The sequence below is a fragment of the Pantherophis guttatus genome, chromosome 2 (assembly GCF_059756535.1).
Source record: "Pantherophis guttatus breed Tessera chromosome 2, ASM5975653v1, whole genome shotgun sequence".
Classification (NCBI taxonomy): domain Eukaryota; kingdom Metazoa; phylum Chordata; class Lepidosauria; order Squamata; family Colubridae; genus Pantherophis; species Pantherophis guttatus.
Genome location: NC_142064.1, coordinates 288,621,478 through 288,647,683, shown reverse-complemented (window position 1 = coordinate 288,647,683; position 26,206 = coordinate 288,621,478). Strand labels below are relative to the sequence as shown.

At 43.8% G+C, this 26,206-nt stretch overlaps 2 protein-coding genes across 3 annotated transcripts in view; both read right to left on the bottom strand.

Annotated features, from left to right (window-relative positions):
* Window positions 1–4,524, bottom strand: part of LOC117662532 (uncharacterized) — a 39,164-nt gene extending 34,640 nt beyond the window's left edge. Inside the window, exons 1-5 of the mRNA XM_087884937.1 lie at window positions 4,402–4,524; window positions 3,426–4,028; window positions 3,021–3,135; window positions 2,834–2,901; window positions 1,671–1,800 (exon numbers count right to left, since the gene is read on the bottom strand). Coding sequence (XP_087741063.1) covers window positions 1,671–1,800; window positions 2,834–2,901; window positions 3,021–3,135; window positions 3,426–3,839 — 727 coding nt within the window. The 5' untranslated portion in view covers window positions 3,840–4,028; window positions 4,402–4,524. The remainder of the gene's footprint in view (window positions 1–1,670; window positions 1,801–2,833; window positions 2,902–3,020; window positions 3,136–3,425; window positions 4,029–4,401) is intronic.
* Window positions 4,525–8,243: 3,719 nt separating this feature from the next.
* On the bottom strand, window positions 8,244–23,656 carry LOC148116085 (uncharacterized). Of its 2 annotated transcripts, XM_087884848.1 has the most exons (6): window positions 23,431–23,656; window positions 22,387–22,972; window positions 22,034–22,148; window positions 21,847–21,914; window positions 19,936–20,065; window positions 8,244–10,297 (listed from the first exon to the last, which is right to left on the bottom strand). In XM_087884848.1, exons 2-6 carry the CDS (start codon window positions 22,798–22,800, stop codon window positions 8,532–8,534), a joined length of 2,493 nt encoding a protein of 830 aa, XP_087740974.1. In that variant the 5' UTR covers window positions 22,801–22,972; window positions 23,431–23,656; the 3' UTR covers window positions 8,244–8,531. The 2 variants fall into 2 exon arrangements, with proteins under 2 accessions (XP_087740974.1, XP_087740975.1); XM_087884849.1 differs by lacking the exon at window positions 23,431–23,656 and having other exon boundaries at window positions 22,387–23,428.
* Window positions 23,657–26,206: the final 2,550 nt, after the last annotated feature.

Below are 26,206 nucleotides of genomic sequence, written 5' to 3'. Positions count from 1 at the left end.
CGAGTGCTTTGGAGAATAGCTTGACTCCCTCTTCTTCTTGATGGTAGCCTCTGAAATATTGGAACACACTCAGTAATGGCGGGAGCAGCGGCAGCGAACTCTCAGCACGTTTTCTAGTGGCGGAAGATAGTTCTCAGGGAGAATCCTCACTCACCTTTCGCCTGACGCTTTGATTCACCACCGCCCCAGGTGGCGGGTGGTGGTGGTGAGCTACAGGCGGAGGGCAAAGGTGAGTGAGGATTCCCCCTCAGAACGTTTTCCCGCCACTGGAAAAAGTCCTGAGAGCTCACCCCCGTCGCCGCCTGCCGCTTGGAGCTCCAAGTGGGGGGGGGGCTACAATGCCGGTGGCTTCGGGAGATGCTAGCCCGGTGGGGAGGGGGGGCAGCCCAGCAAGCTTCGCAGTCCCACCACCCCCGAGACCGCCTGGCCACAAAAACCACTCTGTGCCCATAGACGGAGGAGGTTCTCTGCCCCAGCCGCCTCCTCGGGAGCAGCCCCAGCACTCTGCGCTCCCCTGCCAAGGCCCATGGGAGTCGTGGTCGGTCTGGCGGCCCCATTCCCTGCCACCCCTCCCCAGTGGACACTGCTCATCTGGGTCAGCTGCTCCTCTTGGCAGACGGGCTGAAAAGCATGCCAGCCCCCCCCTCCCCCGGGCTAGACTTTCCCGAAGCCGCCAGAGTTGCGCAGGTGAGGCGGGGCGAGTGTTGGCTGGGGTGAGCAAACAGCGACAGGGGGACAGTTCAGGTGCGTGGCCAGTTTGGCCATCGCTACCAGTTCTCTGACCTCCAGGAAATGGCCACCACTGGTTCTGGTGAACTGGTGCGAACCGGCTGAATACCACCTCTGATGAAGATGTTGAAGTGTACTGGGCCTAAAACAGAGACTTGGGCTATCCCACTGCATACTTCCCTCCATGTAGATGAAGTTCCATTGAGAACTACATGTTGAGTGTGGTTGGTTTGTCTGTAACGAATCCATGTGGTGGTGATCGGGGGAAAAGTCTTTGAAAACAAAGAGGCCTTCCCTCTGTTTGACAGACTTTTGCCCCGGATCTTGTGCAGGCCTCAGTTAACAGAGAACAGAGGCCTAATGTACTGTAGTACGAGATCACACAAGATCAGTACTGCAAGATTTCTCACCACTTTAGCCCTGTTTTTTGCAAATGTACCAAAGCAGGCAAAGGAACCGATGGCTCGCTACATCATCGCAGGCTAAGACTTGGCAGGGTGGGGTGGGGGAATAAGTAGGGTGAATAAGTCACATTGCATGAGCAATAGCCGCCCTGAGTCTCTGGAGAAAGGCAGCATATAAATCGAACCAATAAATAAACAAATAAATAAATGAGGCCTTTGTTCTTGAATTGGGAGAATGTACTTCCATGGCCTGTTCATGAAAGATCTGTTCTCACACAATTTTGGGAGGTTTCAGAGGACAAATGACAACACATTCCTCTCACATGACCTCCAGAGGACACATAGGGCACACCTCATTCAAAGAAAGAGTTTAAACAAAGAGACATTGACCTCTTTCCTTCCTTGGAGTACGAGAAGGCCAGATCGTTTCCTTCTCCCGCCAAGGAAATAATATTGGATTAGTGATTTTTTAAAATAAAAAAACTAACCATAGTCTGTCTTCTTGAACTCTCTGATTGGGGACTAGAAAACTCTTACCCAGAGAGACCACGTTCCTATGGTTTTCAAGCATGACTTCCGAATGCAGGGCTTTTTGGTCAGGATCCAGCTGAGACCATTCCTCCTCAGAGAAATACACAGCCACCTCCTCGAAGGACACAAGACTCTCCTGAACACGGAAAAAAGAACAGAACAGGAGGATTTGCAGTATCTGATCATCTTAATCAATGATTTAGACAAGAGAATAGAAGGGGAAGTCCTCAAATTTGAAGACAAGACTAAATTGACAGGAATACCAATATTCCAGCTCGAAATATAGAAGTATCGACAGATTGGGCCTCATCTAACAAAATGAAAATCAACGATGTATAATGCTTTGGTAAAACAGCACGTGGCATCCAGTATTAGTTACTACGATGTAAAAAAGGTCTTGAGACTCTAGAAAGAGCAAAATGATTAATCAAAATGATTAAGGTCCTGGAAGCTAAAACATATAAAAAATGGTTGCTGGAATTGGGTATATCTAGTTCAATGAAAAGAAGAACAAGGGGTGAGATGGTAGCAGTGTGGCAATATCTAAGCTGCTGCCACAAAGAAGAGGAGGCCAACTTATTCTCCAAAGCACTTGAGAGCGGGACAAGTAGCAAAGGGATTCCTGTCTGAGAAGGGGTTTGGACTAGGAGATCTCCAAGATCCCTACCAATTCTGTTATTCTGCTCCATTGTTCCCAAATTCCCAAAGCAAAGATTTGCACCAAGTTAAATGGCTGTGCGTCACACAAGTCCTAAATTTATTTTTTTAATATGATTTGCTCATTTTTTTGAATGACTGGTCATAAATAAGGCTTGTTAAAAATGGTAAAGTGGCAATGTGAGTAATTAGTTATTTTTCATTAGCCTTGCACAACTCCAAGTCAAATACTTGCAAAAAGAATGAGTCTCTAGCAGTTACTACCACTGTGATAGGTTTATTCCTACCTGTTGAAGCACTTTTAAAAAATTACTTCTTGTAAACTCATAGTCTACAGAGGAAGCTATGCTGGTTGAGAGCAACTTGAACCTGCAATTATGCTGTCCATGTCCCACAGGAACATGAAAAGAATCCAGTCTAAACCAGGGAGGGAAATAGAAGGAGAGAGCACTCTGCACACCACTTCCTGAAGGAAAGGAGAATAGAAATCTAATAACGTTTCTCTTTCTTACTTGATTTGGAGGTTCACTCATAGTTTGCGCTCCATCGTAAAAACCTGAAAACTTCATGCTTTGTTTCTCTGTAAAGAATAAATAATTTCAAAAGGCATATTTAACAAAATAAGAGGAGGTATACTACTGAAGAGAAGAAGGAAAGACAGATGGGATCTCTCTGGGAAATCAGAGGATCTTCGATTACCTCCTGAAGTGTCCTGACGTTGATCTTCCCAAGGGATCCCCCTGAAAAATAGCTTCTGAGGGGGATTTGATGGATTCTTCTTTCCCTCAGGATCTCTGATCTCCACAGTGCAGCACTTCAAATAGGAGGAAGGAAAAAAGAAGCAGAATTAATGTACATCACATGACATGAAGTGCATTCTTATATTCATACATTTATATACATAAAGTGGAATCTTATGTTCAGAACACAACCTCAAAGCCCCCAATATCCATCAGTGACATTGAGTGAGAAAACAATGGAACAATATGCTACAAGAATTGGTGGGACATAGTCACATATTATGAATGTCAGAGAAGTTTGGGAAGGAGGGGTGAAGCATTCAAATGCATTTTTTATTCCCTTCTGGGCACCCTAGTGTCTCACCTGCAAGTCGACCTGCTCCTTCTGCTCTTCCGCCTGGTTCAGGAGGAAGCCTTCAGCCAGGGCCACCGCCTGGGAGCTGGTCTCTACTCCACATTCCCGCACCCAACCCACCATCTCTGGAGGCAGAAGGAACAGGAGCTGCTCCAGAACCACCAGGTCCAGCATCTGGGCTTTGGTGTTCTTCTCTGGCCTCAGCCATCGCCTACTAAAGTCATGGAGTCTGCTGCAAAGTCCTCGGGGACCCTCAGCCTCCCGGTATTGGATGAACTTCCAGGGCTGAACTTTTGAAGGGAGGATGGTTTCCTCCTCCAGGATCTTCTGCCCAGTCCTTCTCCAGAGCTTCTCTCCCTTCCCAGGCTGAGCAGCTGAAGGGCCTTTTCCGCTTCCCTCCTTTCCAAAAGGTTGTGTCTCCATCCTTTCTCTGTCCTGCAGAGCAAGTGCAAATGGCTCCAAGGACTCTGGTGGGTCTCCAGATGCCTTTTCCTTCACGGGACCATTTCTGGTGCTGCAGGACTGATTCCTCCAAGTTATTCCGCTCTTTTTTTTCCCAGCAATAGAAAATTTTGGTTTGCAAGGATTTCATAAGGTTTCGACTTTGTGTATCTGAGATGGAAAGAAAAATAAATACCAAGAATTAGAAATTGAATTCAGCCACTGAACAACATTTACACAACCTCCCCTGAGCCCCAAGCTGCTCAGCCCAGCACAGGGCCAGGAAGAAGGGAGCGGGAGAGGCCGCCCTGCTTCTCTCCCCCTCCGGAGACAGAGAGACTGGTGCGAATCCTGCCTCCTCGCCAGGCTTCTCTCTTTTCCTGCTGGGCCTCCGCAAGGCCAACCTGCCTCTCCCCCCACTTGGGCTATCCCTGGACACGGGGCAGCTGGGGAGCATGGGACCCGGAGTTGAAGCCGGAGGAGGGCCGGGCAAGGGTCTCTCCCTCCTCCGCCTCCCTTTGCCCGGTAGGAGCCCCCAACTTACCCAGGGCACGTCTGGATCTCCCCCCGCCAGACTCTCCCGCAAGTCCTCCTCCCTCTGCGGAGCCCCAGGGGTTAAGGAAAGCAAGTGCGGCCTCTTAGAGCGGCAAGGTTGTGTGACGTCATTTCCTTCCAAGCCTCCTCTACAAAGGTAGCCGTGTCTTTTGCCCTCCAGTGGCCCAATGGGAAAGCGCCTGTTGTTCCCTTCTCTTGGCAGAAGGCGTCCCCTAGTGGATTTTCCATAAATTTACAGGATTCCCTGAAAAGGGCGGGAAAGAGGAGCGCATCTGAGGGAAGGGCATGGATGATGGGCATGGGAGTAGGAGAAAAGGCCCCTCTCAATGCCTCTCTGACCAAGAAAAGCTTTTTGGTCTCCAGAGGCAGCAATTCCACCATCTTCCTCTCCTTCCTGTCCAGGAACCGTCTGTGGTGGCCTTGCTTTGTGGCAAAGTTTGTTGAGAGTGTGGTGGTGCGACAACTTCCCCAGTACCTGGATGAAGCTGTCTATCTAGATCCATACCAGTCGGGCTTCAGGCCGGGGTACAGCATGGAAACAGCATTGGTCACATTGGTTGATGATCTCTGGAGGGCCCGGGACAGGGGTTGTTCAGACTCAACCCCTCCAAGACTGAGTGGCTGTGGTTTCTGGCGTCCCAGTATAGCCAGGTGGTTCCATCGCTGACTATTGGGGGTTAGATCTTGGCCCCCTCAGAGAGGGCTCGCAACTTGAGTGTCCTCCTGGATACACAGCTGTCTCCATGGCTTAGGACCTGGGTACTTACAAGATCGCTTTCTGCTACCGATAGCCTCCCACCGACGAATACACTCCCACAGAGAAGGACTCCTCAGGGTGCCGTTGGTCAAACATTGTCGACTGGCGACCCCCAGGGGGAGAGCCTTCTCTGTGGGGGCACCTCCCCTTTGGAATGAATTGCCCCCGGAGATACGGATGATCCCTGACCTACGCGCCTTTCACCCTTCTCTCAAGACGCTATTGTTCCAACAAGCTGGGCTGGCCTAAACATGAATTTTAATGGTTGTCTTAGTTTTTTTTAATAATATTGAGGCCAAATTATTTAATATATTTTAAATTGTTTTTAAATTTAATGTATTGGTGTGTTTTATTGTTGGCTGTGCACTGCCCTGAGTCCCTTGGGAGAAGGGTGGTATAAAAATGTAAATAATAAATAAATAAATAGGTCCAAATCCTGTCAGAAGAGAAGAACCAGGAGGCTCTCTGGGAAACACAACTTGAGTCTTGCTAGCCTGAAGCGGAGAAAGATGGGCCACAGGAAGGGAAGCCACAATGAGGAAAATTATTGTTTTCTATTTCTTTAATTCAATACATACAGATGCCCTTCCCAAATTATTCCCTCAGCCTCACAGTGAACTGGGGAAGCAGAAAAGGCAGAGACTCCTCCAGCCTCTTCTGATGAACACCCCAGGTGACCACGTCTCTTGTACCCGCGGAAAGACTGTGAAAGAAAACAAAAAAGAAAAAAAGTTCCAAAATGGAGGGAAAGCTGAAATCCATGGATATTCCAGAAATTTTACCTCATGATAAGGCCTGGCCGCTTGAGGTGGCTCTTCCCGCTCGTGCGCCTGCTCCCAGCCCCGCCACAGCCAGCCAGGGTGTTGCGAGAGGAGGTGGAGGAGGATGCACTCATTCCTCAACTAGCTTGGATTATCAAAAAGTTGCGAAGAAGAACAAAAAGGAGTAGTGAAGAGCCCCAATGAGAGCTTGCTGGGCGCACGCATGCTTGCACACACACACAGACATACACACACACAGAGAGACAGAAGGACAAAGAGAGACACATACAGAGATAGGGAGAGTGAGGGAAAGATAGGGAGAGGGGGAGACAGAGAGACAGATACAGATAGCAGGGGAGAAAGATACAGAGAGGGGAGATAGGGAGGAGAGGAGGAGAGAGACATAGATACAGAGAGGGGAGAGGGGGCGAGAGATACAGAGGAAGAGAGGGGCGGAGAGGAGAGATACAAAGAGAGGGGAGATGGGGGAGAGACATAGAGAGGGGAGAGATAGATGGAGAAAGACATACAGGGGGGGAGACAGAGACATAGATACAGAGAGGGGAGAGAGGGAAGATGGGGGGAGAGAGAGATACAGAGTGAGAGAGGGAGGCAGGTACAGGGTGGGGGAGAGAGAGAGACAAAGATACAGAGGGGGAGGAGGGAGGGGGGTGGTTGTTCCCGGTGGGTTGTTTATTAATAACTGGTTGTCTGCCCTAATGACCTGCTGGGTAGGCATGGCTAAAGGGTCATGAGACTGGGGGGAATGAGTGACATGGAGTTGGACATGCCCATTCAGGTTTTGTGGCACCCAGTGGTTTTTTTCCTATGGGAAACGGGTCTAAATGGCTCTGGTTGCAGACCAGATGGTTTAGTGTGTTAGTAATTTTTAATGTAATGAAGAGAATTGCAGCAGAGTAGATGCGCAGGACAGTGCTCAGCAGCCTGAATGCAGTGGTGGGGGAAGCGGCGTGGTTACACTGGCAGCCGCTGAGGAAGGGGCCCTGGCAGGCCGGTGGCAGAGGAGTGCTCCATAGATCTGGCCTCCCCCCTCCCCTGTCAAACAGGAGCAGCCCAACAGGGCAGCCGAAGCAGTGCTATCAGGAGGACGAAGAGCCCCCATAAGTCGCTCGTGCCAGTTGCTGCAAGTGGTGAGTGTGTCAAAAGTGAAAAGCGGGACTCCCCTGTCATCCATGTTTTGGAAGGGAGATATTAAAAAATGCTGCAGAACTTGCCAACCCCAGCACGGGTAATAACAGCTGTGCCTTCCCCCTTCCAAAACATGCCAGGATGTGATCTAAATAAGACCTGGCTTGAACTGCTATTGAAACGCCTCCTGGCTCTTTCCCAAAGGGACGGTGGCTGTTCTCTACATTTTGCCGCCTTCCGCAGTGCAAGGGACGGCAGGTGAGTCCCACTTTTTGCTTTCAACTGCTGCAGGCGGCACTGGCAGCAGGCAGAGGCATGGGACAAGACACTCCGTATCCAGCAGCGGTTGCAAGCATTTTTCAGGCAGCTGCTGCAGTAACACTTTGAGAAAGAGCTGGAAAGAGTTTCAATAGCAGGTCAAGCCAGGTCTTATTTAGATCACATCCCGATGTGTTTAGGGAGAAGGCACAGCTGCTATTGCTCGTGCTAGGGTTTGCAAGTACATTTGCACAATGTGTGTCCCGAAAGGTCTTGTGGAGAGGCAGGTGAGCCCCTTGCCCTTAGCTTTTCATCTCGCTTTTTCTCGTCTGCTTCAGCCCAGCCTAGCCCTTCATCCAGCAGTTAAGGATAAGGGACTCACCTGTCTCTTCATGAACAATCTCAGGAAACACAGCATGCAAATGAAAACATAGCGTCTTTCAACTTTCAACTTTCCATGCATTTATACAGCTTCACTCCTGTGTGGATCATCTTACGGGAAATAAGACTACCATTTTGAGTAAAGGGCTTCCCACACTCCATGCGTTAAAATGGCTTTTCCCTCGTACGGATCATTTTGTGGATAGTAAGTTCATTGCTACGAGTAAATATTTACTTAGTGGATCGTTTTATGGGAAATAAGATTACTGTATCTTCTGAACCTGTTACCAGACTCCCTGCATTTGTATACCTTCTCTCCAGTGTGAATCCTTTCATGGGAAGTAAATTGTCTGCTTGTTCTAAAACATGCCCCACATTCCAAACATTTAAAAGGCTTCTCTTTGGTGTCAATCACTTTTTGAGATGTAAGGAACTTATTTACATGAGAAGGAATGAATGTCCCATTGTAATTTTTTCTGTTGTATCTATTATAGCACCTTCTCCTTTGTTTTGGGTTACATAGTGTTTTGTTTTGGTTTTTTGCAAAATATTTTTTATTTTTTCCAACATAACAAATAAAATATCTCTCTTTCGAGAGCGAAGTCTCGATCCGGTCATAGATAGGTAGAATCGCTTACTCCATTCACAATTTCCCATTATATCTTTTAAAATTAATAATCAAAATGTAGAGAAATTTTGAGTCATAAATTCTCAGGTAGCCGCTCTAAGATCTGGCTGCGGAGCACACTCTGGTATTTCCATTCCACAGACTCGCTTGGGTCTATGGCTTCCATCTTTCCACACTCCATGCATTTATACGGCTTCTCTTGTGTGGATCATTTTATGGGAAACAAGATAGCGGCGTTGAGCAAACGTCTTTCCACACTGCATGCATTTAAATGGCTTTTCCCCTGTGTGGATCTTTCTGTGATTAGTAAGTCCACTGCTCTGAGCAAACGTGTTTCCACACTCCATGCATTTAAATGGTTTCTCCCCTGTGTGGATCATCTTATGAGAAATAAACGCACTACTCTTAGTAAACATCTTTCCACACTCCATGCATTTAAATGGTTTCTCTTCCGAGTGGATCTTTTTATGGGAAGCAAGATAACTGCGTTGAGCAAAGGTCTTTCCACACTCCATACATTTATACGGCTTCTCCCCTGTGTGGATCATCTTATGGGAAATAAGATTACCTCTTCGAGGAAAGGTCTTTCCACACTCCATGCATTTGTATGGCTTCTCCCCTGTGTGGATCATCTTATGGGAATTAAGTTTACTTCTATGAGCAAAGGTCTTTCCACACTCCATGCATTTATATGGTTTCTCCCCTGTGTGGATCATCTTATGGGAAATAAGATTACCTCTTTGAGGAAAGGTCTTTCCACACTCTATGCATTTATATGGTTTTTCCCCTGTGTGGATCATCTTATGAGAAGTAAGAGCCCTGCTATTAGTAAACGTCTTTCCACACTCAATGCATTTAAATGGTTTCTCTTCTAAGTGGATCTTTTTATGGGAAGCAAGATAACTGCGTTGAGCAAAGGTCTTTCCACACTCCATGCAGTTATACGGCTTCTCCCCTGTGTGGATCATCTTATGGGAAATAAGATTACCAATTCGAGGAAAGGTCTTTCCACAGTCCATGCATTTATACGGCTTCTCCCCTGTGTGGATTATTTTATGGGAAGCAAGATAACTGCGTTGAGCAAACATCTTTCCACACTCCATGCATTTAAATGGCTTTTCTACTGTGTGGATCTTTTTATGGGAAGCAAGATAACTGCGTTGAGCAAAGGTCTTTCCACACTCCAGGCATTTAAATGGCTTCTCCCCTGTGTGGATCGTTTTGTGCTTTCTAAGTCCATTGCTATGAATAAAGGTTTTTCCACATGCCATGCATTTATACAGCTTCTCCCCTGTGTGTATCATCTTATGGGATTTAAGATTACCTCTTTGAGCAAAGGTCTTTCCACACTCTGTGCATTTAAATGGCTTATCTCCTGTGTGGCTCCTTTTATGGGAAGCAAGATAACTGCATTGAGCAAAGGTCTTTCCACACTGATTGCATTTATATGGTTTCTCTCCTGCTGCTTGGAGGGACTGGGCTACAGGGGATTCTGAACACAGTTTCTCCCCATTGTGAATTGTTTCATGGGAAGTAAGTTGCCTGCTTGTTCTAAAATGTTTTCTAGATTCCAAACATTCATAAGGCTCCTTTTTTGCGTGAATCAATTTTTGAGATGTAAGGAAGTTATTTCCAAGAGAATGAATGAATGCCCTATTGTAATTTTGTCCGCTGTGTCTTATAGCATCTTTTCCTTTTTGGGGGGTTAAATTGTGTTCATTTACACTTTTCATACTTTTCCCAACGTATTTTTTCCTTATTTTGTCTTGTTGGGCAAGAAAGTCTTGCATCGGAGCATCAGTGGAATATGAGCTATCCTGATTCCAATTATTTGACTGGCTTCTCTCATGGCTTTTGAATTCCATTCGAATTCCAAAGTTCTCCGTTCCATCTTTAGCATTGATCACTTGGAACAGTCCACAGGAATCTTGATTCTCCTGCCCACTATTACCTTCAAAGGAAAAGAGAAATGAAAATGATAACACAGTTAGAGAAAAAGATCAAACTGTGGAAAGTCAATGAATATTCCTTTCAATTTTTCCAAATTCCATTATGTTGTATTTTGCATGCTTCCAATGGTGTGATATCGACATGATGATTTCTATATTCATGAAAGCTTTGAAAATATCTAGAAAATATCTTCCTTTCCAATTATCTATATATATGCAAATCTTACTCAAAGTCAGTTTTGAGTTAAGGCATATTCAGGGGAACGATTCAAGAAGGAATTAGGAGAAAATGTAAGATTTATTGAGGTGGATTAATTTCAGCAGAGATCTATGAGAACTGAAACAAGTTTGAAACAAGTTCATTTCCCAGTGTACGTTGGACCAGCTTTTCTGCAGTTTGTGTCTAGAGGGCTGGACCCCCACTCAGTCCGTTCCTCGATCCCAGTGATGAGACTTTGGGGCAAAATCCTTTCCTTGAAGCCTCCCATTGGCTTTTAAATGCTCTTCGGGCCGAGACTGAAAAGGTTCGGAGGCTCAAGAAAGGCTACTTCACTGCCCCAAAGTCTCATCAGCTTGCAAGGCCTCTTTGCCCAGATCTGGTACTGGCTTCAAATAGCAGAGAACAGATGCCTAAACTACTTTAGTGCCAGATCAAGAAAGATCAGTAGTGCAAGCTCTCATTCCACAGATCCCACACTATAGTACTATAGGCCTGAGTTTTATACGAACTGAGGACTGCACAAGATAGAATAGAATAGAATAACAGAGTTGGAAGGGACTTCGGAGGTCTTCTATTCCAACCCATGCTTAGGCAGGAAACCTTATAACATTTCAGACAAATGGTTATCCAATCGCTTAAAAACTTCAAAAATCCAAGAGGCATGGCCAGCGTTGCGGCGGTACGACAGACTCTTTGGGAGCTCCCAAAAATCCATCGATATCTCTGTTGCCCAGAGGTCTCAAGTGACCCAAGTCGTCCTGTAGGGATGACGAACAAGAGAAGCACCGACAGACCAACACAGGGGGATTGCAAACTTCCTGGTTGGTCTGGATAAGTACCTCAAACTGGGTGGTGGAGAAAGCTATCTTAGAAGTCACTAAGAAACTGGGGCGGCCGCAGCGGAAGAAAGCATAAGAAGACAGCATGTGTCATTGAGGTGAGAAAATTTCTGTTTTAAAAAAAAAACCTTTCCCTTCAGTTCCACTTGCAAGTAAATAGAGTGGGAAAGAGGCTGAGAGAGAGGAGTGGGAGCGGGAGTGTATTTGGCTCTCACATCCGATATTGGGCGGCGAGGAAAGCAAAAGTACAAAGCTAAATGAAACTTTCTTTTTGGAGGGGAAATGGAAGAATTTGGGAATTCTTTTAAAAATTAGGACTAACCAATTTGAGAAGTCTGAAATTTTTTATGCAAAGAGATGAAATAGTTGTAAATAATTGTGAAATTAAAGTTTGAATAGAATTAATTAAAAGCGGAAAAGACTTTTGTTGAAAATGCTTGGCTTGATTGACTGAACTAGCCTGCAGTGCCATCTAGTAAAAGAAGACAAGAAAATTTTTAAAAAAAGAGAGAAAAGGATTTTGAGTTAACTTTAGCTCTAAGGCTGTTCTTGATAATTTGGACTGAGAAGATAAGAAAACAGATGTGCAAGAGAGAAGGACTGGATTGTTGAGTTTGTTTCTACATTTTAAACCTTTTATCTTTTTCACCTATTCCCTTATTTACTGTTTCTGAACACTTTGAAGTACTTTGTTTGGATTTTGTTGTGGTGGAGAAGTACTGGATAGGGTTTTTTTCTGTCTCAGCTTTTTTTTGGACTTTTTATAAGTTAGTACAGGGAATAAGGGGCAGATATTCTTTTTTCCCCCTTGTTTACTGCTTTCTCTCTCTTCCTAATGGATTTGAAAAGAACTGGACTGTTGAGAAGGTGGATTAAGACAAGAAGAATCTGAAGAAAAGTTTTCTTTTTTTCCTTCTTTTTTCTTGTTTGGAATTAATTTTTTGTTTTTATTTTTTCTTTTGGTTGTTATATTTTTTGGTTGTTTTTTTTTTTTTTTCTCCCTTTTTTTACCATTGGAATATTTTTGAGGGGGTGATTGAACTCTTGTCCCTTTTTTTGTTCTTTTTTTCTCTCTTTGCTCTCTTTTTATTTTTCTCTAATCCAACCATCGGGGAGGATTAGATATTTGGATTACAAATAAAACATAAGCGGATTATAGGCTTATCTTTGACAACATCGAAATGAAGAAACTTACAGTACATCTACACCCAGCAGCAAGTCCCTCATCGACAGAGGCAAAAACTTCAGAGACATTGGAACTAAAAAATCTCATACAGTCTCTTCATGATGATTTGAAACAAGACTTAAAAGAAATGAAAAAGATGATTTAGAAAAATGAAGAAAGAACCCAAAAAGTAGAAGAAAAAACGGAAATGACAGAAAAGAGAGTTGAAGAATTAGAAGAAAAATTGATTTCAGTAGACAAAAACCAAGAAAAAACAATAATCTCATTGGAAATGGACCGTTCTATTATTATCTAAGATTTCAAAATATAGAGGAGGAAAAAGAAGAAAAATTACCAGAGGTGATTGCTGAGATGCTGGCAGAAGCTATAGAAGAACCTAAGGAGAAGATTTTAAATGAGATTGACGAGGTTTTTAGAGTTCATACAAGATATGCAATGAGAAACAAATTACCAAGAGAAGTACACGTAAGGTTTACAAAGAAAGCACTAAAAACAGAGATATAACAAATAACAAGAAGTACAGCATTGAAGTACAAAGACAACGAAATAATAGTACTGAGGCAAATACCTAAAAGAGTTAGAGATTTGAGGAGAGAATATCAATTCTTAATAAAAAATTTTAATAACAAAAGGAGTGAGTTTCAGATGGTTAATACCAGAATGAATCTTGGTGACATGGGAAGAACAAAAGACATAGATTGGATTTAATTGAAAAAGTGAAGTTATTTTATGAACAATTTTGTGGACCATTAGAGGATGAATTGGGAACAGCAAGAGAAATTAAACATAAAGATGAAAAAAAGGTACAGAAGAAAGCACAAAAGAACAGGAAGAAAGAGCACTAAGAGAAGGTGCAAGATCAAAGGATCCAAAGGAACAAAGAGAGACAAGAGTGATGAAACTCAAAACTAGTAACAAGTAAAGTAAAATATGGAAGAGGAAATAAAAGCAATATCAATAAATGTAAATGGACTGAATTTGGCGACAAAAAGAAACAGAATTTTCAACAGATTAAATAGACTAAAGACAGACATTATATGCTTACAAGAGGTCCATATTAGAAAACAACATACAAAATTATTAGAGCTGTATTGATACAACAAAGTAAGAAGGGAGAAGTTCTATATGTTAAAGAAAAACTACAGCCTAAATTAATATTTGAGGATGAAGAAGGCAGGATTTTAATGGTGAAAATAAAAATGAATTTTAAACAAATATTTTTGATAGTGTTATATGCTCCAAATGACAAACAAGAAGAATTTTATAAGAAGTTGCACAGGAAAATTATATAATTGGACTATGTATATATATGTATAATGGGTGATTTTAATGGTGTAATGGATGTGGAGTTGGACTATAAGACAACAAAGACAAATAAGAAACCCAGAAAAACTCTCCCAAAATCTTTTTTTTACAATGATTGAAGAATTAAGTATTCAAGATATTTGGAGACAAAGACATTTGAAAGAAAAACAATACACCTTTTATTCAATTAGACATTTGTCGTGGTCGAGGATAGATATAATATGGATTTCAACAGAACTTATAGATAACATACAAGAAGTAAACATTGAAACAAACATTTGGGCTGACCACAACCCAATAACAATAACTTGGAAAGGACAGAAGAAAAAGACAAGATGGACATTGAATCAAATAATATTAAATGAAAAAGAATTTCAACAATGAAAAAGGAATTAAAGTTTTTCTTCAAAATAAATAAAAAGGAGGATACATCAATTCAGAATGTATGAGACACAATGAAAGTATATATAAGGGGCTTGGCAATAACATACCTGGGAAAGAAAAATAAGAAGAAAAGACAAATACAGAAGAAATTGGAAGAGGAGTATAAGAAACTAGAGAAAGATTTACAAAAGGACACACAAAATAACAAAATTAAGAAACAAATGGAAATGAAAAAACATGAAATAAACCTGAATGAGCAAGAATTTTAGGCAAATAAATTAAGAGCATCTAAACATTTTTTAAAAAAAAATGCGAATAAACCGGGAAGATGGTTAGCATATAAAATAAAAAAAGAGAAAAAGAAGAAAGCAATAAAATATTTACAAGATGAAAAGGAAAAAATACATTATAGGAGTGAAGAAAATAAGAGAATAATTAAAAAGTATTATGAAAAGCTTTATTATCAAGAGAAGATATCTGAAGAGAAGATAATACAATTTTTAGAAAAATCAGACTTACCTAAAATACCCGAACAATACAAAGGGATGCTAGAAGAGAGAATAACGATGATGTAGCTAACAGAAGCGATTAAAAAAAAAAAAGGGGGGGGAAACACCAGGTCCGGATGGACTACCAGCGGAACTATATAAGACATTTCAAGAGGTGTTAAGCAATGTAATGCTGGAATTATTTAATGAACTTTTATTGAAAGCAAAAATGCCAGAATCGAGGATAGAGGCCTATGTAACACTTATACCTAAAGAAGATTCAGACTTGCAATTAATAAAAAACTATAGACCGATTTCATTGTTAAATGTGGACTATAAGATTTTCGCCTCAATAATGGTGAATAGACTAAAGAGACTATTAAATGAATTTATTCATATGGACCAAAATGGGTTTCTACCTAAAAGGCAAATTAGAGACAATATGAAGATAATTTTGAATACGTTGGAGTATTATGAGACACATCCAGAAAAACAAATGGCGATGATATTTCTAGATTCACAGAAAGCTTTTGATAATGTGAATTGGCAGTTTATGATAAAGCAACTACAGATAATGGATTTTGGGGTGATATTTATTAATACTATAAAAACAATATATGATAAACAATCAGCTAAGATAATGATGAATGGAAAGATAACAAAAGGAACAAGGCAAGGACGTCCATTATCCCCATTGTTATTTGTATTGACTCTAGAAGTGCTAAATAGAAATATAAGACAGAATGAAGAAATAAAAGGGACAAAAATTTAAAAAGAGGAATATAAACTACAAGCCTTTGCGGATGATTTAGTATTTATTTTGGAGGAACCCCAAAAACCAGGACCCAAATTATTACAACAAATAGAGGAATATGGAGAGGTAGCAGGTTTAAAAATAAAGAAAAAACAAAAATATTGGTAAAAAATATTACAGAAAAACAAAAAAAGAGAATTAAGGGAGAAATTAGATATAAAATTTATGAAAAAAGTGAGATACTTAGGAGTACAACTAACTTCAAGATGTGTAACAATAAAAGAGGATAATTATTATAATTTAAAAAGACAAATTGAGAAAGACTTGAAAAATGGGAAACTTTGCAATTATCACTTATGGGAAAGATTGCAATAATCAAGATGAATATATTACCGAGATTATTGTTCTTATTCCAGACAATTCCTATAAAAATTGAAAAGACTTATTTTCAACACCTCAATAAAATAATGAAAAAGTTTATATGGCAGGGAAAAAAGGCAAGAATTAATATAAAGATGCTACAAGATGCAAGAATAAGGGAGGATTTGAACTGCTGAATTGAGAATCATATTACCAGGCAGCAGCATTGATGTGGATGATAGAATGGATCGAATTAAGAAATATAAGGAAGGACATGATTTGCAATTGGGATGGCATGCATTTTTATGGTATGGTAGAAGTAAGATACATACGTATTTTCATAGAAATTATGTAAGAAATGCATTGTTATTAGTGTGGGAGAAGGTTAGAGATAAATATTATTTGAAAATTCCAATATGATTATCAACAATGGAAGCATTGATACACCCAAATATGGTTAATTTTAGAAATATTTTTAGGTATAAAGACTTACTTACAGACAAGGGGGGATTGAAAGGGAAACAAGAAATGGAAGAATAAGGGATTGTGATGGACTGGTATAAGCATATGCAAATACAAGCAAGATATGAAAAAGATGCAAAATTATACGGTTTTTATTTAGAAAGGACAGATTTGGATAGGATACTCATGGGAACAGAGGATAAAATAATTTTAAAAATCTATAGTGTTCTGCTTAGTGTTGAATTAGAGGAAGAACAAGTAAAGGAAAAAATGATTGCTTGGGCAAAAAATTGTAGATAATCAACTGAGCTCGATAGATGGCAACAGTTATGGGAAAGGAACTATAAACTAACAATGTCCACTGCACATAAAGAGAATCAATATAAAATGTTTTATAGATGGAATATGTCTCCAGAAAAATTGGCAAAAATGTTTAAAGACAAATCAGCTAAATGTTGGAAATGCCATCAAATACCAGGATCTTATCATATATGGTGGACATGCTCTGAAGCTAGAAACTATTGGAGCACAATTTTTTTTTTTTATTATTATTATATTTCTATACCGCCCTTCTCCTGCGGGACTCAGGGCGGTGTACAGCCAGGATAAAACATAACATATAAAATTTAAAAACATTTAAAAAAACAAATAATTTTGGCCCGAATTTAAAACAACTCAATTAAAACCGAAATTCGATTAAAAAACTGAGAGGATGGGATCAAGCCAGTCTGGCTAGATGGAACAAGTGTGTCTTCAGGGCCCGACGAAAAGTCCGGAGGTCTGATATCGTGCGTACCTCAGGGGGCAGGTCATTCCAGAGGGCAGGTGCTGCCATAGAGAAGGCTCTCCCCCTGGGGGTCACCAGCCGGCACTGCCTGGCCGACTGCACCCTGAGGAGGCCCTCTCTGTGCGAGTGAACCAGTCGGTGGGAGGCTATTGGCGGCAGAAGGCGGTCTCGCAAATACCCCGGCCCTAAGCCATAGAGCGCTTTAAAGGTGGTTACCAACACCTTGAAGCGCACCTGGAAGACCACAGAAAGCCAGTGCAGCTTGCGCAGGAGAGGTATTATATGTGAGCGCCCCGTCGCTCCCATAATCCCCCGCGCAGCCGCATTCTGGACCAACTGCAGCCTCTGGGTGCACCCCAAGGGGAGCCCCATGTAGAGAGCATTGCAGTAGTCCAGGTGGGAAGTGACGAGTGCTTGAGTGATCGTGCGTAGGGAGTCCTGATCCAGAAAGGGATGCAACTGGCGTATCAGGCGAACCTGATAAAAAGCCCTCCTGGCAACGGCCGTCATATGCTCTTCTAAAGACAGCCGTGCGTCCAGGAGGACGCCTAAGTTGCCCCCCTCATTTACGATCTTGTTCAGGAGGGAGTTGACCTGGCGGGTATTACGGAGACCTGGTTGGGCTGGGGGGGGGTTTCCCCTCGTTGAAATGTGCCCACCAAGCTTCTGCGCATTCCATCAGCCGAGGGCTCAGGGTAGGGGCGGGGGGGTGGCGGCTATTATAAAGGAAGATCTTTGTCCGAGGGAGGCCACTGTACCTCAGATAGCCGGATGTGAGTCCCTCCTTGTGAAGTGGGGTCGTGGGGTGCAGATGGGCTTGTTTATTGCGTACCTGGCTCCCTGCCACATAGCGGCAGCCCTGCCCGAACTGCTCAACGTAATAGCTGGGGTGGTGGTGGATACCCCCAGGCTTATGGTCATGGGGCATTTCAACCTGCCATCTGTCGGTGAAACGTCAGAGGCAGCTTGGGAGTTCATGGCTTCCATGACAGCCATGGACCTGACCCAGTTAGTCCAAGGCCCTACTCACACGGGGGGACACACTCTGGATTTGATTTTTGTCTCTGGTCAATGGCTGAATGATCTAGAAACAGAGGATATAGCCATCAATCCCTTGTCATGGTCAGATCACTCCTTTGACTAGACTTTCGAGCCGCTACCCTCCACCGAAGGGAGTCGGAACCAACTAGGTGGTTCTGTCCCAGGTGCCTGATGGATCCGGATAGGTTCCTGACGGAGCTTGGGCCATTCCCTGAGGCTCTGGCTCACGACTCGACTGAAGAACTGGGATAGGGCGGCCGCTGGAGCTTTGGACCGCGTCGTGCCTTTGCAGCCTCTGACCTGGTGCCGATCCCAACTGGCTCCCTGGTTTACTGAGGAGCTGAGGGAGATGAAGCACTGGAAAAGACACCTAGAGAGCGGTTGGAGGGCCAGCCGTTCCGAATCTGATTGAACACTGGTGAGGTCTCATATTAAGATCTACCTAGTGGCAATAAGAGCGGTAAAATCTAATTATTATTCTGCTCTTATTGCGTCTGCAGATAACCGCCCAGCCGCCCTGTTTAGGGTGACCCGCTCCCTTCTTCATTTGGGAGTGCAGGAAGACCCCTTGCAGGGTAGGGCTGAGGATTTTGTGCAATATCTGCATGACAAAATCGCTCAGATTCGGGAAGGCTTGGACTCCGACTGGGTAGGTTCAGATGGGGTGATGGAGGAGGATCTTGAGAGTGTTATCTGGGAGGAGTTATTTATTATTAGATTTCTATACCACCCTTCTCCCAAAGGACTCAGGGCAGTGTACAGCCATATTAAAACACATAGATTTATAAAATTTAAAACCAATTAAAATCGAATATAAAATTTGGCCGCAAATTAAAATATACATACATTTTAAAAATTCATACTAGGCCAGTCTGGCTTGCTGAAACAGAAGGATTTTAAGGGCGCGGCGAAAAGTACGCAGGTCGGGGATAAGACGAAGCTCTAAGGGCAGCTCATTCCAGAGGGCTGGTGCCTCCACAGAGAAGGCTCTCCCCCTGGGGGTCGCCAGTCGGCATTGTTTGGCCGATGGCACCCTGAGGAGTCCCTCTCTGTGGGAGCGTATTGGGCAGTGGGAGGTTTTTGCTGGCAGAAGGCGGTCTCGTATATACCCGCCCTCTGGAATGAATTGCCCGCGGAGATACGAATGATCCCTGACCTACGCACTTTTTGCCGTGCCCTCAAGACGTTATTGTTCCAACAATCTGGACTGGCCTAAACATTAATTTTAATGGGTTGCTTTTGTTTTTAATGATGTTGGGGCCAAATTATTTAATATGTTTTTAAATTGGTTTTAAATTTTATATGTGTTGTTTTATCTTTGGCTGTAATCCACCCTGAGTCCTTTGGGAGAAGGGCAGTATAAAAATTAGATTAAATAAATGAATAAATAAATAAATAAGCTAACATAATTATAAATACAGTTAGAATCATTCTGTTATACTACTACTATTGCTATCAGTATATATGTTACTATTTCTTTTCTTTTTTTCCTTTTGTAAAATGTATGCCTGGAAAATACACTGTATAAAATAATGTTTATATATAAATTTTAAAAAAAAACTTGACAAAAAAAAGCACACCACACTTTTCAGCCTCCTAAGTTCAAACAGAAATGGAAAAATACAGATAAGAAATGGCACAGAAAGAAGCTAAGCAAAGAAACATTGACTCATTCCTTCATTGGAGTACGAGAAGGCCAGACCGTTTCCTTCTCCATCCAAGGAAATAATATTGGATTAGTGGTTTTTTAAAATAAAAAAACTAACTATAATCTGTCTTCTTGAGTTCTCTGATTGGGGACTAAAAACTCTTACCCAGAGAGACCACGTTCCTATGGTTTTCAAGCATGACTTCCGAATGCAGGGCTTTTTGGTCAGGATCCAGCTGAGACCATTCCTCCTCAGAGAAATACACAGCCACCTCCTCGAAGGACACAAGACTCTCCTGAACACGGAAAAAAGAACAGAACAGGAGGATTTGCAGTATCTGATCATCTTAATCAATGATTTAGACAAGAGAATAGAAGGGGAAGTCCTCAAATTTGAAGACAAGACTAAATTGACAGGAATACCAACACTCCAGAAGATAAGCTCGAGATATAGAACTATCGACATATTGGGCCCCATCTAACAAAATGAAAATCAACAGTGAGAAATGGAAGGTGCTACATTTAGGAAAGAAAAACTAAACAGAAAGGGATAGAATAGGTGATACCTGGTTCAACAGTAGAAAGTGCAACAGGGATCTTCGAGTCCTAGTGGACAATCACTTAAACATGAGCCAGCAGTATGTTACAGGTGCCAAAAAAAACCCCAACTCAATCATAGGTTGCATTAAGAGAGGGATAGAATCAAGACTACATGAAGTGTTAGTACCAGTTTATAATGCCTTGGTAAGACCACACTTGGAATATTGCATTCAATATTGGTTACTACAATGTAAAAAAGATCTTGAAACTCTAGAAAGAGCAACCAAAATGATTAGGATCCTGGAGGCTAAAACATATAAAAAACGGTTGCTGGAATTGGGTATGTCTAGTTTAATGAAAAGAACTAGGGATGACATGGTAGCAGTGTTGCAATATCTCAGGGGCTGCCACAAAGAAGAAGAGGCCAGCCTATTCTCCAAAGCACCTGAAGGCGGGACAAGAAGCAATGGATGGAAACTAATCAAAGAGAGAACTAATCTACAACTAAAGAGAAATTTACTGACAGTGAGAACAATTAATCAGTGGAATGCCTTGCTTCCAGAAGTTGCGGATGCTGCAATACTGGAGGTGTTTAAGAAGAAATTGGATAGTCATTTAAGTGAAATATTATAGGGCTTCCTGTCTGAGAAGGGGGTTGGAGTAAAAGATCTCCAAGATCCCTACCAATTCTGTTATTCTGCTCCATTGTTCCCAAAGCAAAGATTTGCACCAAGTTAAATGGCTGTGCATCACACAAGTCCTAAATATAGGTGAGAAAATGGACAATTCTACAAATTTGTTTGACTGAAGAAATATTTGGGGCAAGTTTTATCAAGCTGCAGAACTTTCAGTGCCTTTCATTAAAGTAATCCCACCTCTGGATCAATTTATCTATCGCCCTATCATTTATTGATCTAGTAGTCTGAGCTATTGGCTGAATGGGAGAACCAAATGGCGAAGGCCATTTCTAAACCTTTGCAAAGTGGGAATATTTGATCTCCTAATCCAGGCACAAATCAGAGGATTGGAAATTGTTTTGTAGCCCAACGTACCACGATTACATGCTCTATGTGGCCGTTCTCTTTGGATTTTAAAATTCTGCTTTATTTTTTAATATGATTTGCTTACTTTTGAAACGACCGATTATGAACAAGGCTTTTTTAAAAAATGGTAAAGTGGCAATGTGAGAATTTAGTTATTTTTCATTAGCCTTGCAGAATTCAAAGAATGACAAAAAGAATGCGTCTCTACCAATCAGTACTACAGTGATACGTTTATTCCTATTAGTTGAAGGACTTGAAATAATCCAGTCGATACAAGGGGGGAAATAGAAGGAGAGAACACTGACCCCCGTTTCTTTGTAAAGAACAATAGAACTCTAATAACTTTTATTTATTTATTTATTTATTTATTGGTTCGATTTATATGCCGCCCTTCTCCGGAGACTCAGGGCGGCTTACAATGCGTTAAGCAATAGCTTTCATACTTTTGTATATACCTGCTTAGTAGGGTTTAGTAGGGATTTTCCCTTTCTTACTTGTTTTGGAGGTTCAATCACAGCTTGAGCTCCATCGTAAAAAGCAGAAAACTTCATTCTTTGTTTCTCTGTAAGGAATAAATAATTTGAAAATGCATATTTAACAAAATAAGAGGAGGTATACTACAGAAGAGAATAAGGTAAGACAGATGGGATCTCTCTGGGAAATCGGAGGAGCTTGGATTACCTCCTGAAGTGTCTTGACTTTGATCTTCCCAAGGGATCCTCCTGAAAAATAGCTCCTGAGGGGGATTTGATGGATTTGTCTTTCTCTCAGGATCTCTGATCTCCACAGTGCAGCACTTCAAATAGGAGGAAGGAAAAAAGAAGCAGAATTAATGTACATCACACGACATAAAGTGGATTCATATTCGGAACACAACCTGAAAGACCTCAATATCCATCTGTGTGGTTGAGTGAGAAAACAATGGAACAATGCTGTAAGATTGGTGGGACATCGCCACATATGAATGCCAGAGAAATTTAGGAAGGACGAATAAAGTATTCAAACAGATTCTCTATTCTATTTTGAACTCTTACCTGCAATTCGACCTGCTCCTTCTGCTCCTCCGCCTGGCTCAGGAGGAAGCCTTCCGCCAGGGCCACTGCCTGGGAGCTGGTCTCTGCTCCACACTCCCGCACCCAGCCCTCCATCTCTGGGGGCAGAAGGAACAAGAGCTGCTCCAGAACAACCAGATCCAGCATCTGGGCTTTGGTGTGCTTATCTGGTCTCAGCCATCGTCTACAAAAGATATGAAGTCGGCTGCAAAGTCCTCGGGGACCTTCAGCCTCCCAGTATTGGAGGAACTTCCAGGGCTGAACTTCTGAAGGGAGGATGGTTTCCTCCTCCAGGATCTCCTGCCCAGTCCTTGTCCAGATCTCCCCACAGTTCCAAGGCTGAGCAACTGAAGGGCCTTTTCTGCTTCCCTCCTTTCCAAAAGGTTGTGTCTCCATCCTTTCTCTGTCCTGCAGAGCAACTGCAAATGGCTCCAAGGACTCTGGTGGGTCTCCAGGTGCCTTTTCCTTCACGGGACCATTTCTGGAGCTGCAGGACTGATCCCTCCAAGGGATCCCGCTCTTTTTTTGCCCCCAAGAGAAACTTTTGCCTGGCTTCGAGTTTCTGTATCTGAGATGGGAAGAAAAATAAATACCAAGAATTAGAAACTTAACCACTCAACAACCTTCACCCAACCTGCCCGGAGCCCAAAGTGGCTCATCCCAGCGCAGGACCAAGGTCCCCCCGAGCAAGGTCGGGAAGGAGGCAACTGGAGAGGCCGTCCCGCTTCTCTCCCCCTCCGGAGACAGGGAGCCTGGTGCGAATCCTGCCTCCTCCTCGCCCGGTTTCTCTCCCCTCCTGCTGGGCCTCCGCAAGGCCGACCCTCCCCTCCCCCCACTCGGGCTCTTCTTCAGAAAGGGGACGGGAAGGGAACCTCGGATCCCGCAAGCCTTCCTGGGATCCCCGCTTCCTCCTGCATGGAGAGGGCGGCTGGGGAGCATGGGACCCGGGGTTGCAGCCGGGGGAGGGCCGGGCGCGGGTCTCTCCCTCCTCCGCCTCCCTTTCCTCGGGAAGAGCCCCCTACTCACCCGGGGCACGTCTGGATCTGCCCCCGCCAGACTCTCCCGCAACCTCCCTCCCCTCTTGCGGAGCCCCGGGGGTTAAGGAGAGCGAGTGCGGAGTGCTAGAGAGGCAAGCGTGTGTGATGTCACTGCCTTCGCAACCTCCTCTACAAAGGCAGCCGTGTCTTTCGCCCTCCAGTGGCCCAATGGGGAAGCGTCTGGAGTTCCCTTCTCTTGGCAGAAGGCGCCCCCTAGTGGATTCCGCGAAAATTTACGGGATTCCCTGAAAAGCGCGGGAAAGAGGAGCGTATCTGAGGGGAAGGGAGAGGGCAGGGATGATGGGCATGGGAGTAGGAGGAAAAGCCCCTCTCAATGCCTCCCTGCCCAAGAAAAGCTTTGTGGTTTCCAAATACAGCACTTTCTCCCTCTCTTTCCTGTCCAGGAGCCGTCTGTGTAGATGGAGAAAAATCTCTCTGGAGAATTTGAACTAGCTTCTCTCAAGAACAGCCGTCCTGGGCAGAGATTGGAGGAGATCTCCAAAGGGTCCAACTCCAAATCCTGTCAGAAAAAGCCGGGAGGTCAGAAGAGGAGGACCAGGAGAATCTCTGGGAAACACAGCTTGTGTCTTGTGGTTGTTGAGAACTCTGGGCCCCTGTCAATCAGGAGCCGCCCAGCTGGGTGGCTGAGAGCACTGCTGTCAGGAGGAGGAAGAGCCCCCAAGGGTCACTCGTGCCAGTGGCTGGGAGTGGTGTGTCAAAAGTGAAAAAAGGATTCACCTGTTGTCCAATTTTTTTTGGAAGGGAGATAAACATAAATCCTGCAGTATCTTGCTGCCACTGTGCAAACCCCGGCACGGGCAATAGCAGCTGAGTTTTCCCCCCCCCCCCGTCCAAAACATGCCAGGATGTGATCTGAATAAGACCCAACTTCACCTGCTATTGAAACGCCTCCTGGCTCTTTCCCAAAGGGAGAGTGGCTGTTCTCTACGTTTCACAGCCTTCTGCAGTGCAAGGGGCAGCAGGCGAGTGCCACTTTTTGTTTCTGACATCCTAATTGCTTGCTTGCAACAACTGTGTCTCCAGAGGTCTTGAGGAGAGGCAGGTGTGCCCCTTGTCCTTAGCTTCTCACTCCCCTCTTTCTCCTCTGGTTCAGCACAAGCTAGCCCTCCATCCAGCAGCTAATGGTGGGGCTCACTTGTCTCTCGAAGAATCTCAGGAGACACAGCGTGCAAAGCAAAACATAGCACTGTGAGGCCAAGCGCCCTTTCGGTTTGTCCCCCTCCCTCCTCTCTCTCTCTCTCTCCTCTCCCTGGGAACTGCAGGGAAGAGGAAGGTCCATTAAGGGGACACTGTGCCAAGACACTCCCGGCGGAAGGATGAAATGGGCCCACTACCAGAGCCCAGGCGCTGCTGCTGACTTGGAATGAGTGGCTTTTTCATTTGTACATAATGTCTCCTCAGAGGTCTCATGGAAAAGCAGGAGAGCCCCACATCCTTAGCTGCACAGCATCCCCCCCACCCTTTCTCTTCTGCTTCAGCCCTCCATCTCCCTTCAAGGAGGAGGCCAGGTTCAAAGAGGATGGGAGTGTCAGGACAAATCTTCAAGAAACAGACCCTTGCTTCCGTGCCACGTTCTCAAAACCACAACTGCTCTCCTTTCCCTCTTCCTTCCCCTTGCTTCTGAGGTGAGGAATGAAAAGCTCCATTATTCCCAGCTGCTGTCCCACTGTCTCTCTTTGCTTGCGGAGTGTGTGCAACGAAGCTGGAGAACCAGGTTGGATGACGGGGGTCAAGCGGACAGTGGCCATGGCTTGGCACCACTCCTGCTCGACTACACCTTGTAGCAGCAGCACCATCAACAGATGAAGATAGAGGTGCAGGGTTTGTGGAGACATGTGATCCAGCCCTCTGGACACACCACCTGCCACATCACAGCTGTAGGCAACCAAAAGTGGACAGAGGAGGCAGGTGGCCCTGCACCGCTGTCCAGCAGACTGGATCACATGCCTCCTCCAAACCTGTGCTTTTGCTGGTGTCGTTGCCGGGAGGTGAGGCACACTCCACATGCAAAGATAGATGGTGGGACAGATCGCCTGCCTCACCTCCACAACTCTGCCTTTATCTGCTGCTTGGAGCGACTGCGCTACGTGGGCTAAAGGTGCTTCTGAACACCGCTGGCCCCTGCAGGTGCGGTCACCACCTCCTGTGCTGGCCATGCCCCTCCCCCCTCCACTGATGACGCTGTGAACTAAGGCTTATTTTGCAGATAGGGCTTAAGTTGCAAGCACCATGAAAAATCATACTATGGTTTATTTTTGGGGTAGGTCTTATTTTGAGGAAAACACAGTAGTAAACACACCGTTAATTGTCTTTAAGTTACCTTTATCCTTTTTTCTAGCCTCTGGCACACCATAAAAAGATAAATGTAAGATCCTAATGCTAGAAAAATATATTTTGCCCACGCATTTTGTCAGCTTCTATTCATTCTGCCTTTGGAAAATAAATTGATCTCCTCTTTGTGGCAGCCTCTCAAATACTGGAACACTGCTATCATGCCAGTCCTAATTCTTTTCTCTAGACTAGCCAACCCAAATCCTGCAACAGTTCTTCAAATGTTTTGGTCTTCAGGCCTTTTAACCATCTTAACTGCTCTTCTTCGCACTTTTTCCAAAGTCTAAAAATATTTTTCATGGGATAATGACCAAAACTGGATGCAGTATTCCAAGTCTTACTAAGGCTTTATAAATGCTATTAATACTTCATCTGATTTTGATTCTATGCCTCTAATGTTTATACAACCAAGG

What these genes read in the sequence shown, in the direction of transcription:
- LOC148116085 (XM_087884848.1), bottom strand. Translation starts at nt 22,800, where the DNA reads ATGGAGACACAACCTTTTGGAAAGGAGGGAAGCAGAAAAGGCCCTTCA. An exon ending in AGGAGCAGGTCGAATTGCAG is followed by an intron (nt 22,149 to 22,386) that starts GTAAGAGTTCAA and finishes TCCTATTTGAAG; the next exon opens with TGCTGCACTGTGGAGATCAG. An exon ending in AAGTCAAGACACTTCAGGAG is followed by an intron (nt 21,915 to 22,033) that starts GTAATCCAAGCT and finishes TATTCCTTACAG; the next exon opens with AGAAACAAAGAATGAAGTTT.